Raw genomic sequence first — 12789 nt, 5'->3', positions numbered from 1 at the left:
AAAATATTTTGCATTTTCAAAGTGGTAGACAGGTTGTGTAAATCAAATGATACAAACCCCCCAAAAATCAATTTTAATTCCAGGTTGTAAGGCAACAAAATAGGAAAAATGCCAGGGGGGTGAATACTTTCGCGAGCCACTGTATGCTACCAGTTATATGAATGTGAGTTAGCATTTAGCAGTCACTTCTTCGAAACCTGAAAAGGGACCACTTCTAAATGTTATGCCGTGAAAACAGACAAATATATCCAAATCAAACTTTAGTAAGCACATTCTGGGCATGTTACAATACCTCAAAATGACGATTTGACAAATATCTAATTTGTTAAAACAGATTTGTTGAATGTGCGTCCTTCTATCCCCCACGGTCTGCGTTCCATTGACTTCATTACCGCATCTATTAGCATTCAACACTTTAGTTTATCAGAGATGATCAGTCCTGGTGATCAGGGAGATAGAGAGAGATACAACCACAAGAACAGAGAGGCTACTGCCAAGCCATTGAGTAGAGGAGCCTTTGGGGATGATTGATGGAGGACTCGTACTTGTAGGAGATCTGGTTAGACAAACAGACAAAGACAGACGTTCATTCTCAAAAGAATAAGGTAGACATTTTAAAACCACTTGACTCTTGTTTCGTCTACACCTATTTGGTAGTCTAATGTTGTCATATCTTTTCGCTTACATAACCTGGCCTCACCTGGGGAAGAGGTAACAGTCGCGGATGCTGTCAATGCTGTGAGTCCTTGAACTTGTCAAAACGATCTCTCTGTACTCGTGATCTTCATTGCTTACATTCTTTACTCAGTAGCCCTCTTTGTGGTAGCAATCCAATACAACCCATTAATATATTACTGGTATTCTAGGCTACTGCTATTTAGTCTGAAATTACAATGTACTAAATAGTACCTTCTAGTACTACTTGCATGAATACAATCATTTTCTAACCTGCTCTACAGCTAATGTCCTGTTCTACTGTAAATATTTAAACTAAACTAATGTGTTGCATCATTCTGTAGTTGTGCCAGTCACATTAAATGGCTGCTGCACTGAATTTATAGGACATTTAAAAAAGGTGATAATGAAAATGTAAAATGCAAACCTGTGGTTCATAATAAACTATGGACCCCTCTCTGCCAGGGACCCCTTTGATATTCATTTCATAGGCAGAGTACAGAGGGATCCTCCTGCCACGGTCATACAGAGTGGAAAAGTAATAGTGGTTACCCTTTCTCTGACAGATGTATGCAGGAGAGGAAGCATTTTAAGCAGAGATACAGTATATTGCGCAGAATTCTCTAAGCCCTGTGTGTTGGGCTCGAGCGGAGTGGGGAGAGCTACATTCAGACCGGACACTGGAGGTATTTCTGAAGAAAGTATCTTTGCAGTTGTCGAAATTTGGAGCCACTTCCCCTCTGACCACGAACAAGGAGAGGAGACCAAGGGACAAGAGGGACAGAGTCACCATGCTGTGCCCCTGTGGAGAAAAACATCACAGATGAACATATATTGCAATGTTACCTTTACATTAAAACTGTATAAGGTCACAATTAGTCACTAGAATCAACTCAAATCAGGTTATGAAAACCACCCTAGTTCCTGACACATTATAGTCCCTGTTAACTGTAGTCTCCCCCCATCTAGAGGTTGACTTCCTGCTTCTTATTTCTTGTCAAAGGTTGCTAAATGATCATGTTGCTGTATGATTATCCTATAATCATATACACTGCAAATATATTGTTAATTTGTGAGCAGATACTTTAGCAGAATATTTCCTTAAGTGTATACCTTGATTGCATGACACATTAGTATTGTTTTTTAATTAAGTTGCCACTAGACTATTTAATTTCCTTGTTTGAGGTAGTTTTTTTCTGTGCTCGATACAGAGAACTTTAGGCTATTGCATGAATTTGTAAATGACCATAAGAAATTGAATATCCAAATAATAATTTGCTAGATTTTCACTCTCACCTTCTGAACTTGTTTAACAGTCCGTTGAATTGTCTCACTCCCTCAGAGGTCTGTAGCATCAGAGTAAACACTTCCTGTTACTATCTAGATACTGTACATCATCTCTTTCTTTCTCTCTCACACACACACACACACTTTGTCTTGCAATCTAGAGCCATAATCTTTACGCTTAATTCTATGCAAAAAAAAGGTTTATTTTTCTGCTAGGGATGTGCACAGTTATTCGAATATCCGAACGAACGTTAGTATTTGAATACTTGTGTGAGTTTTCATTTTTTCGACAACATAAAAAATATACAGGCGTCTTTTTAACTTTTCAAAACTCTTTCTAAATTAAATTAAAATATCCATGTTACATAGCCGGATATGCCATGACATTTCAAATGATAAATGTAATAATGTAGTTTTTATGAAGTGCAAGTGCGCCCCCCAAAAAAGACCAGTAGCCAACCAGAAGCCTTCAGGTGTGTAGCTTGTTGTTTGTGTTGGCCAATCAAAGTGGCTCAATGTCAAGCAAGTGGCGTGAGAGTTCACTGATGCAATGCAAGTTGGAAAAAAATACAGTCCATGCCCTGACGAATTGAGGCTGTTCTGAGGAAAAAAGGGGGTGAACAAGTTGAAACTGTAATTCTCAGAACAGTGTAAGTTACGTCAGTTATACCAGGACCTCTGCATACTGATATTTGCACCACAGTTGTAAGGCAGGCTTGACCTCAACTCTTCTTTGCAGAAACCACCATGTGCTTCAATGAGACAACACTCAAATGAATTGTTCTTCAATTCTGGTCCAAGTCACACAGTGTGCAGGTTTTAGTTCCAGTCCAGTACTAAAACATCTGATTAAACTAATCAAGGGCTTTATGATCGGTTGATGAGATGTATCCAGTGAGCTGGTGCTGGGCTGGAACAAAAGCCTGCACAACATGCACGTTCCAGGATAAGGATGAAATATTAGCCAAAACATGTGTGGCTTCAGCTGTGATTGAGTCAGTGCAAACACCTTGTAACTAAGACCTAAAGGCTAGTGCTACAGGTGATTTTGAGCATGGCTTGAGCTTGGAGAAAGGGCACTCTCTGTCCACATCCCTCATAGGTATGACAGTCATTTCCCCTCACACATATTACACAACCTAAATAAAACGAGGTCATACTGTTTGTCTGGACTGTCAGGTTATGAGCCTTACATCATTAATTCAATGTACATGCTTATCACCCCACTGTATGTAAAGTGTCTACAGCTAGAGAAAATTACTACTTTGAACTATTTAATACATCAATCACTCCTTCCCACCCCATCTCAATGCATATATACCAAAGGTGGACTATCCAACACTCAAAAATACTCATCTTATTGCTTTATTTGATATCAAAACAAGGGGAACATTTAATTACATCTATGAAAACTGGACACCACTCACACTCAATTGTGATACAAAAATATTTGCTAAATGCATACCACATTGTTTAAAACATCTTATCTAATATTATCAATTCACCATAATCTTATCTTTGACAAAAACAATAAAATGCAAAGAAATACATTTTAAGAGAATATCATTATGCTAAGAGGGATTTGACAGGTTTGCACTTTGTCACATGATGAACGTGTCTGTGTGCATTGATATGACATACATGCAATTTTGTGTGTGCGTGTGCGAGAGTGTGTGACCTTTTCAATAGACGTGGTAAAGAGGTTCATGGAACTCGACCAAAACAATGGAAACTCCATGGAAACGCATGGGGGAAAGATGCCTCATTGCCCACTAGCAAAATTAGCCTACATTTAGGCTATTGTTTATGTGTGTTTCACATGATGTTGAGGTAAAAATCAGAGTATAATGCTGGAATGGATGTCAACCCGAATACATGTTGATGTCATCATCACCAAGAAACTGCATTACAGTTAAAACCGACTTTGACTACCACCATCGATTTCTATATGCTAGCTATGCTACCAGTCTATATGAATGGGAGTTAGCCTTTAGCAGTCACTTCTTCCAAACCTGAAAAGGGACTATTTCTAAATGTTATGCTGCGAAAACAGACAAATATATCCAAATCAGACTTTAGTAACCACATTCTGGACATGTTACAATACATAAAAAAATGACGATTTGACAAACATCTATATTGTTAGAACAGATTTGTTGAATGTGCGTCCTTCTATCCCCCACGGTCTGCGTTACATTGACTTCATTACCGCATCTATTAGCATTCAACACTTTAGTTTATCAGATATGATCAGTCCTGGTGATCAGGGAGATAGAGAGAGATACAACCACAAGAACAGAGAGGCTACTGCCAAGCCATTGAGTAGAGGAGCCTTTGGGGGTGATTGATGGACGACTCGTACTTGTAGGAGATCTGGTGAGACAAACAAAGACAGATGTTCATTCTCCAAAGAATAAGGTAGACATTTTAATACCACTTGACTCGTGTCGTCTACACCTATTTGGTAGTCTAATGTTGTCGTATCTTTTCGCTTACATAACCTGGCCTCACCTGGGGAAGAGGTAACAGTCGCGGACGCTGTCAATGCTGTGAGTCCTTGAACTTGTCAAAACGATCTCTCTGTACTCGTGATCTTTATTTATTACATTCTTTACCTCAGCCACCCTAAACACCTCTGCTGGGGATATCAGCTGATCAATGCTGTCTGAGAAGCAAGTGTACTCATCAATGTTGACTACAGTGCAGGAAGTGATGTTGAAAAGGATCCCATTATCTGTAGCAGATTCCTCCGAATCAGAACGTTTGGCCTTGGTTGTAGTAAACCTCCCAAATCGCACTTCTGACCCTACTTGTGCCTCATACTCTTTGCTTGTGCCATAAAACACAGTTTGGCACTTCTCTGTCTTCAGAAGCCTCATGGCATCCATTAGAAGGAAGTGGAGGGATTTGAACCGGAAGTCGCCGTTATAGACATTGACATTCCCACCCTGAGTCTCCACTGCATTGTTGAAAATCTTTCTGAACACGTTTCCCCCATGTCCATAAGCCACCAATGCAGCCGTGTGTTGCTTGATGCCTCCCGGTATTAACTTCGGACACTGCTTTGCCCGCCAGGCAGAACTATACTCTATACTGCCTTTCAGTTCTTCTTCCAGCAGACCCCCTTCCACAACCTTCTTCAGCATCTGCACCCGACATCGAGTGTACTGGTCATCCACGGCATTAGGAACCATGTCCATTACCTTTGCCTGAGTCACCTGTAATAGTAAAGAGAATTGTTACCCTTTTTAATACAGGTAGTATCACAGTGTAACAATGTATAGGCACTCAACATTTTATGACAATACAATTCTAATTTGCCAAGTTCAAATTGAAGCATTTGCCAAATTAAGTACATCAAGGCCAGTTTCCCAGAGAAAGGCTAGTCCTTGACAAAAAAACATGCTCAATGGAGAGTCCAGGAATAGGCTCACTCTGGATCTGGGAAACCGGCCCAGAAGTCTATCCTTACAGTATGGCTGGTTCAATCAGTGGTGTAAAGTACTTAAGTAAAAAAATACTTTAAAAGTACTACTTAAGTACAGATACCCCAAAAAACGACTTTACTATTTATTGTTTTGACAACTTTTACTTCACTACATTCCTATAGAAAATATTGTACTTTTTACTCCATACATTTTCCCTGACAAACAAAAGTACATTTTGAATGCTTAGCAGGACAGGAAAATTGTGAAATTCACACACACTTATCAAGAGAACATGTGGTCATCCCTACTGCCTATGGTCAGGCGGACTCACAAAACACAAATGCATCTTTTGCAAATGTCTGAGTGTTGGAGTGTGCCCCTGGCTATACGTACATTTTAAAACAAGAAAATGGTGCTGTCTGTTTTGCTTAATATAAGGAATGTTTTATACTTAAGTATATTTTAGCAATTACATTTACTTTGATACTTAAGTATATTTAAAACCAAGTACTTTTACTCAAGTAGTATTTTACTGGTTGACTTTCACTTTTATTTGAGTAACTTTCTATTAAGGTACACTACCGTTCAAAAGTTTGGGGTCACTTAGGAATGTCCTTGTTTTTGAAAGAAAAGCACCTTTCTGTCCATTAAAATAACATCAAATTGATCAGAAATACAGTGTAGACATTGTTAATGTTGTAAATGACTATTGTAGCTCGAAACAGCTGATTTTTTACGTAATATCTACAGCTGAAGTCGGAAGTGTACATACACCTTAGCCAAATACATTTAAACTCAGTTTCTCACAATTCTTGACATTTAATCCTAGTAAAAATTCCCTGTCTTAGGTCAGTTAGGATCACCACTTTATTTTAAGAATGTGAAATGTCAGAATAATAGTAGAGAGAATGATTTATTTCAGCTTTCATTTATTTCATCACATTCCCAGTGGGTCAGAAGTTCACATACACTCAATTAGTATTCGGTAGCATTGCCTTTAAATTGTTTAACTTGGGTCAAATGTTTTGGGTAGCCTTCCACAAGCTTCCCACAATAAGTTGGGTGAATTTTGGCACATTCCTCCTGACAGAGCTGGTGTAACTAAGTCAGGTTTGTAGGCCTCCTTGCTCGCACAAGCTTTTTCAGTTCTGCCCACAAATATGTATAGGATTGAGGTCAGGGCTTTGTGATGGCCACTCCGATACCTTGACTTTGTTGTCCTTAAGCCATTTTGCCACAACTTTGGAAGTATGCTTGGGGTCATTGTCCATTTGGAAGACCCATTTGCGACCAAGCTTTAACTTACTGATGTCTTGAGATGTTGCTTCAATATATCCATATAATTTTCCCTCCTCATGATGCAATCTATTTTGTGAAGTGCACCAGTCCCTCCTGAAGCAAAGCACCCCCACAACATGATGCTGCCACCCCCGTGCTTCACGGTTGGGATGGTGTTCTTCGACTTGCAAGCCTCCCCTTTTTCCTCCAAACATAACGATGGTCATTATGGCCAAACAGTTTGATTTTTGTTTCATCAGACCAGAGGACATTTCTCCAAAAAGTACGATCTTTGTCCCTATGTGCAGTTGCAAACCGCAGTCTGGCTTTTTTATGGCGGTTTTGGAGCAGTGGCTTCTTCCTTGCTGAGCGGCCTTTCAGGTTATGTCGATATAGGACTCGTTTTACTGTGGATATTGATACTTTTTTACCTGTTTCCTCCAGCATCTTCACAAGGTCCTTTGCTGTTGTTCTGGGATTGATTTGCACTTCTCGCACCAAAGTACGTTCATCTCTAGGAGACAGAACGCGTGTCCTTCCTGAGCGGTATGACGGCTGCGTGGTCCCATGGTGTTTATACTTGCGTACTATTGTTTGTACAGATGAACGTGGTACCTTCAGGCGTTTGGAAATTGCTCCCAAGGATGAACCAGACTTGTGGATGTCTACAATTGTTTTTCTGAGGTCTTGGCTGATTTCTTTTGATTTCCCCATGATGTCAAGCAAAGAGGCACTGAGTTTGAAGGTAGGCCTTGAAGTACATCCCTAGGTACACCTGCAATTGACTCAAATGATGTCAATTTGCCAATCAGAAGCTTCTAAAGCCATGACATAATTTTCTGGAATTTTCCAAGCCGTTTCAAGGCACAGTCAACTTAGTGTATGTAAACTCCTGACCCACTGCAATTGTGATACACTGAGTTTGTCACGTCCTGGCCAGTATAAGGGTTAATTAGTATTGTAGTTTGGTCAGGACGTGGCAGAGGGTATTCGTTTTATGTGGTTCGGGGTGGTGTGTTTTGTTGAAGGGGCATTTGGTTTAAGTATTCCGGGGTTTTTTGGGCACTGTTTGGTTTTCAGGTATTCTATGTTTAGTCTAGTATGTCTGTTTCTATGTTTGGTTAATTGGGGTTGGGACTCTCAGTTGAAGGCAGGTGTTGTCTATCTGCCTTTGATTGAGAGTCCCATATATTAGGTTTTTTTTGTTATTTGTGGGTGATTGTTCTGTGCTTAGCCTTGTGCCTAGTCAGACTGTTTTGTTGTTCGTGGTTTCGTTTTTTTGTTATTTTTGTATGTTCATTTTGAATATAAATAAACGTCAAGATGAGCCTGCACGTACCTGCTGCGTTTTGGTCCTCCTTCACCGACGACAACCGTGACAGAGTTATAAGAAAATAATCTGTCTGTAAACAATTGTTGGAAAAATGACTTGTGTCAAGCACAAAGTAGATGTCCTAACCGACTTGCCAAAACTATAGTTTGTTAACAAGAAATTTGTGGAGTGGTTGAAAAACCAGTTTTAATGACTCCAACCTAAGTGTATGTAAACTTCTGACTTCAACTGTACATATGCATACAGAGGCCCATTATCAGCAACCATCACTCCTGTGTTCCAATGGCACGTTGTGTTAGCTAATCCAAGTTTATCATTTTAAAAGGCTAATTGATCATTAGAAAACCCTTTTGCAATTGTTAGCACAGCTGAATGCTGATTAAAAAAGCAATAAGACTGGCCTTCTTTAGACTAGTTGAGTATCTGGAGCATCAGCATTTGTGGGTTCGATTACAAGCTCAAAATGGCCAGAAACAAAGAACTTTCTTCTGAAACTCAGTCTATTCATGTTCTGAGAAATTAAGGCAATTTCATGCGAGAAATTGCCAAGAAACTGAAGATCTTGTACAACGCTGTGTACTACTCCCTTCACAGAACAGCGCAAACTGGCCCTAACCAGAATAGAAAGAGGAGTGTGAGGCCCCGGTGCACAACTGAGCAAGAGGACAAGTACATTACTGTCTAGTTTGAGAAACAGATGCCTCTCAAGTCCTCAACTGGCAGCTTCATTAAATAGTACCCGCAAAACACCAGTCTCAACGACAACAGTGAAGAGGCGACACCGGGATGCTGGCCTTCTAGGCAGAGTTGGAAAGAAAAAGCCATATCTCAGACTGGCCAATAAAAATAAAAGATGGGCAAAAGAACACAGACACGGGACAGAGGAAGATTGGAAAAACAGTGTTATGGACATACAAATCTAACTTTGAGGTGTTCGGATCACAAAGAAGAACATTCGTGACTCCGAAAAAAATGAAAAGATGCTGGAGAAGTGCATTGACGCTATCTGTCAAGCATGGTGGAGGCAATGTGATGGTCTGGGGGTGCTTTGGTAGTGGTAAAGTGGGAGATTTGTACAGGGTAAAGGGGATCTTGAAGAAGGAAGGCTTTCACTCCATTTTGCAATGCCATGCCATACCCTGTGGACGGCACTTAATTGGAGCCAATTTCCTCCTACAACAGGACAATGACCCAAAGCACAGCTCCAAACTATGCAAGAACTATGTAGGGAAGAAGCAATCAGCTGGTATTGTGTCTATAATGGAGTGGCCAGCACAGTCACCGGATCTCAACCCTATTGAACTATTGTGGGAGCAGCTTGACCGTATGGTAACGTAAGAAGTGCCCATCAAGCCAATCCAACTTGTGGGAGGTCCTTCAGGAAGCATGGGGTGAAATCTCTTCAGATTATCTCAACAAATTGACAAATAGAGTTTTGTAAGGCTTTGTCTGCAAGGCTGTAAGTGCTTCAAATGGAGGATTCTTTGACAAAAGCTAAGTTTGAAGGACACAATTATTATTTCAATTAAAAATCATTATTTATAACCTTGTCAACGTCTTGACTATATTTCCTATTCATTTTGCAACTAATGTCATGTATGTTCTCATGGAAAACAAGGACATTTCTAAGTGACCCCAAACGTTTGAATGGTAGTGTATCTATTCTTTTACTCAAGTATGACAATTGGGTACTTTTTCAACATCTGGGTTCAATCAATTCAATCGTATGACAAAAAAAGTGTTTGGTCAAAACTCTTACCCTGTGAGAGAGCGCAGCAAAGAGGATCAATATGAATATCTTCTCTCTCTGGCACTGCATTTTCTCAGCAACGGCTGCCTTGTGTGTTCTGGTGACCAATGAATGAGGGATTGAGAGGAGATGGGACAGATCTGAGAAACAAAATGCAATTGAGAGTAAATTACATTGTGAGGTTATAAATCGCAAACAATAATCTTAAACTTACACAGACACAATTTTACTGTATGTTTTACAACATTTAGGGGTCTTTCATCACAAAATGTCCAGGCAATGTTTAACTACACAACTACTGCCCCTTCTCACAGGTATTATTCTGAAAGTTGACGCATCTACTACATAGATATTTTCAGTGTAGTATGTTCCTAGACTCAAGTGTAAGTAGCCTACAGTTGTTTTAATTGAGTAAGTTCTACTATTAATGACTCAAACTATAGGCCTACTGTTATAAAAGGCCCTGAAACCTAACAAGCATAACATGGGACAATCAAAATAATACATGAAAGATAAGATTTGGACACATAGCTTCAGAGTCATGTGGTGATCTAAAAGTAATGAACAAACATACAGAGTCAGACTCTGGAAGTTGGACAGATAAGCGTTGTGTAACAATGCCACTGCATAGGGCTAAAATATGCAATAGACATTTTACTAATCAGTTTTGGTTTTTATCAGAGTAGATGGGAATGAAATAGAATCGACTGAGTTGTTCAACTGAGTCATGAATCGAGACATCTCTATCTATGACACAGTCGGCCAGTGATACCTTAATTGGGGAGGACGGGCCCATAGTAATGGCTGGAACGGAATTCATGGAATGCTATCGAACACATCAAATACATGTTTTAATGCGTTTGATACCATTCCATTCACCGCATTCCAGCCATTATTATGAGCCGTCCTCCCCTCAGCAGCTTCCTGTGATGCTATGGCATTTCTGTCTGCAACGTTCCACATTTGCATACTGATCGTGGCCTGGTATGTAGCCCTTTAATACTCCAGGGTTTCACAAACTTGGTCCACGGACCCCCCACCATGTGACATTGTTGCGTACCTGGATATGCCATGACATTTCAAATGATGAATTTAATAAAAGTTCAATTCTTTAATGTAGTTTCTATGAAGTGCACGTGCACCCCATAAAAAGACCAGTAGCCAACCAGAACCTTCAGGTGTGTAGCTTGTTGTTTATGTTGGCCAATCAAAGTGGCAAAGAGGCTCAATGTCAAGCAAGTGGAGTGAGAGTTCACTGATGCAATGCAAGTTGGAAAAAAACATGGAAATAAAAGTTAACGAAATGAGAAGGAGTAGACTACAATGAGTAGGCTGTTGTTTTATCTGAATTGGTTTGGGGAGAAAGCGCAGCATGTGGCCTCAATTACAGATGCCTTCAGAAAGGTTGACTTCTTCCAAATTTTGTTGTGTTACAGCCTGCATTTAAAATGTATTAAGTTGAGATTGTTGGTCACTAGCCTACACACAATAACCCATGATGGCAAAATGGAATTGTGTTTTTTGATTTAAAAAATATATATAACTATACGAAATTAAAATAAATATTCAACCCTTTTGTTATGGCATGCCTAAATAAGTTCAGAGGTAAAAATGTCCTTAACAAGTCATATAATAAGTTACATGGACTTTCTCTGTATGCAATAATAGTGTTTAACATGATTTTTGAATGACTACCTCATCTCTGTATCCCACACATACAATTATCCCTCAGTTTAGCAGGAAAGTTCAAACACAGATTCAACCACAAAGCAGGGATGCAAACTGGTGAGGTCACTTTTTTTGTTGTTGCATTGACACGCAAAAAAATCCCTGCTAGTGGAAAATGCAGGTTTTAACTAAATAAACAACAAAAATTATGATCTACATGATCAGTCTCTGTGTGTAAAATAAAAAGTGGTTAATGTGAACCTAAAAAAATGTAAAGAAAACAATCCAATGTTATTTGTTGCCTAGACTTTACTGCAAATGACACTTGAAAAAAAAAACATGAATATTGCAGTTAGCCATGACAGCCTTTATAATAGAAAGCTTGTGACCACACACATAAATGTTGCACTTGGGGGAAAAAAACATCTTAAAATAGAAATAGAATGAAACAAACAGGCATTCTATTTTTGCTCTATTATAGTGGCTCCTATAGACATCGATCAAATGCACAAGGCTACATGTGCGCAAAAATAAAGTTCACTGAGTAAAAAAAAGTATTAAAAGGGTGGGGAGAATTCTGGCAGGGAGATTTTTGGCACAACGGCAAGGAGTCGTATACCAGTTAATACTATAGCGAATTGGTTAGGTTACTAATGTTAGCTCACACGATGTTAGCTGTCTGCCTTTATTAGCAAGCTAATTTTCACACCATAAACTCAATTATTTATCAGATAAGTTGGCTAATGTTGCTCAACATAAATTGGCTAATGTTGCCCAACATTTCTCTAGCTAGCTAACGGGTCCAGCTAGCAAGATACTTAACGGTGCTAATAGTTGTTCACCACACTTTCTCCCTCACCTCAAACTTTCCAAAAGCCAGTAGTTTTTCGGTTACAGCTCATGAAGTACGCTTCATCACCTTCTCACCCCGGTCTCCGTGGTCAGGCTTCTCACCTAAAGTTACCTCTTCGTTATCGTTCAGGGGACGCGCTGCTGTAACTGACAAGCTGACTTCCCAGAGGCGCGCTGACGCTGTAAGTAGTAAGTTGGTTGTCTCCTCTTTCTTCAGTAGCGTGCTGCGCTGCATTCTGCTGTTATGTAACGATTGGCTGAGCCTTCGTCAGTAGTGATCCAAACCCAAACCGTTCTCATCGGATCTACACGAATTACGTAGGTCACCTATTTTGGTTTAAAAACGGCGAATTTCGCCGAAAAGTGACTAGTGCATCCCTGACAAAGACCAGTGAGGTTTTCCAATGTCTTGCAAAGAAGGGCATCTATTGGTAGACAGGTAAAAAATAAAAAGAAGCGGACAATTAATATCCGTTTGAGTTTTGTGAAGTAATTAATTACACTTTGGATGGTGTATC

General features: G+C 39.7%; 1 protein-coding gene across 3 annotated transcripts; it reads right to left on the bottom strand.

Moving 5' to 3' along the window:
* Positions 1-243: 243 nt before the first annotated feature.
* On the bottom strand, positions 244-12676 carry LOC115191925 (T-cell ecto-ADP-ribosyltransferase 2). Of its 3 annotated transcripts, XM_029749960.1 has the most exons (5): positions 12279-12676; positions 9761-9891; positions 4569-5180; positions 701-795; positions 244-556 (listed from the first exon to the last, which is right to left on the bottom strand). In XM_029749960.1, the coding sequence occupies exons 2-5, from the start codon at positions 9818-9820 to the stop codon at positions 424-426; spliced, it is 900 nt and encodes a 299-aa protein (XP_029605820.1). In that variant the 5' UTR covers positions 9821-9891; positions 12279-12676; the 3' UTR covers positions 244-423. The 3 variants fall into 3 exon arrangements, with proteins under 3 accessions (XP_029605820.1, XP_029605819.1, XP_029605818.1); XM_029749959.1 differs by lacking the exon at positions 701-795 and having other exon boundaries at positions 4474-5180; positions 12279-12675; XM_029749958.1 differs by lacking the exons at positions 244-556; positions 701-795 and adding an exon at positions 3312-4335 and having other exon boundaries at positions 4474-5180; positions 12279-12674.
* Between the last annotated feature and the right edge of the window lie 113 nt (positions 12677-12789).

Source organism: Salmo trutta, chromosome 4 (genome assembly GCF_901001165.1).
Source record: "Salmo trutta chromosome 4, fSalTru1.1, whole genome shotgun sequence".
NCBI lineage: Eukaryota > Metazoa > Chordata > Actinopteri > Salmoniformes > Salmonidae > Salmo > Salmo trutta.
Note: the sequence above shows the minus strand (reverse complement) of the source record. Positions and strands in the feature narration are given on the sequence as shown.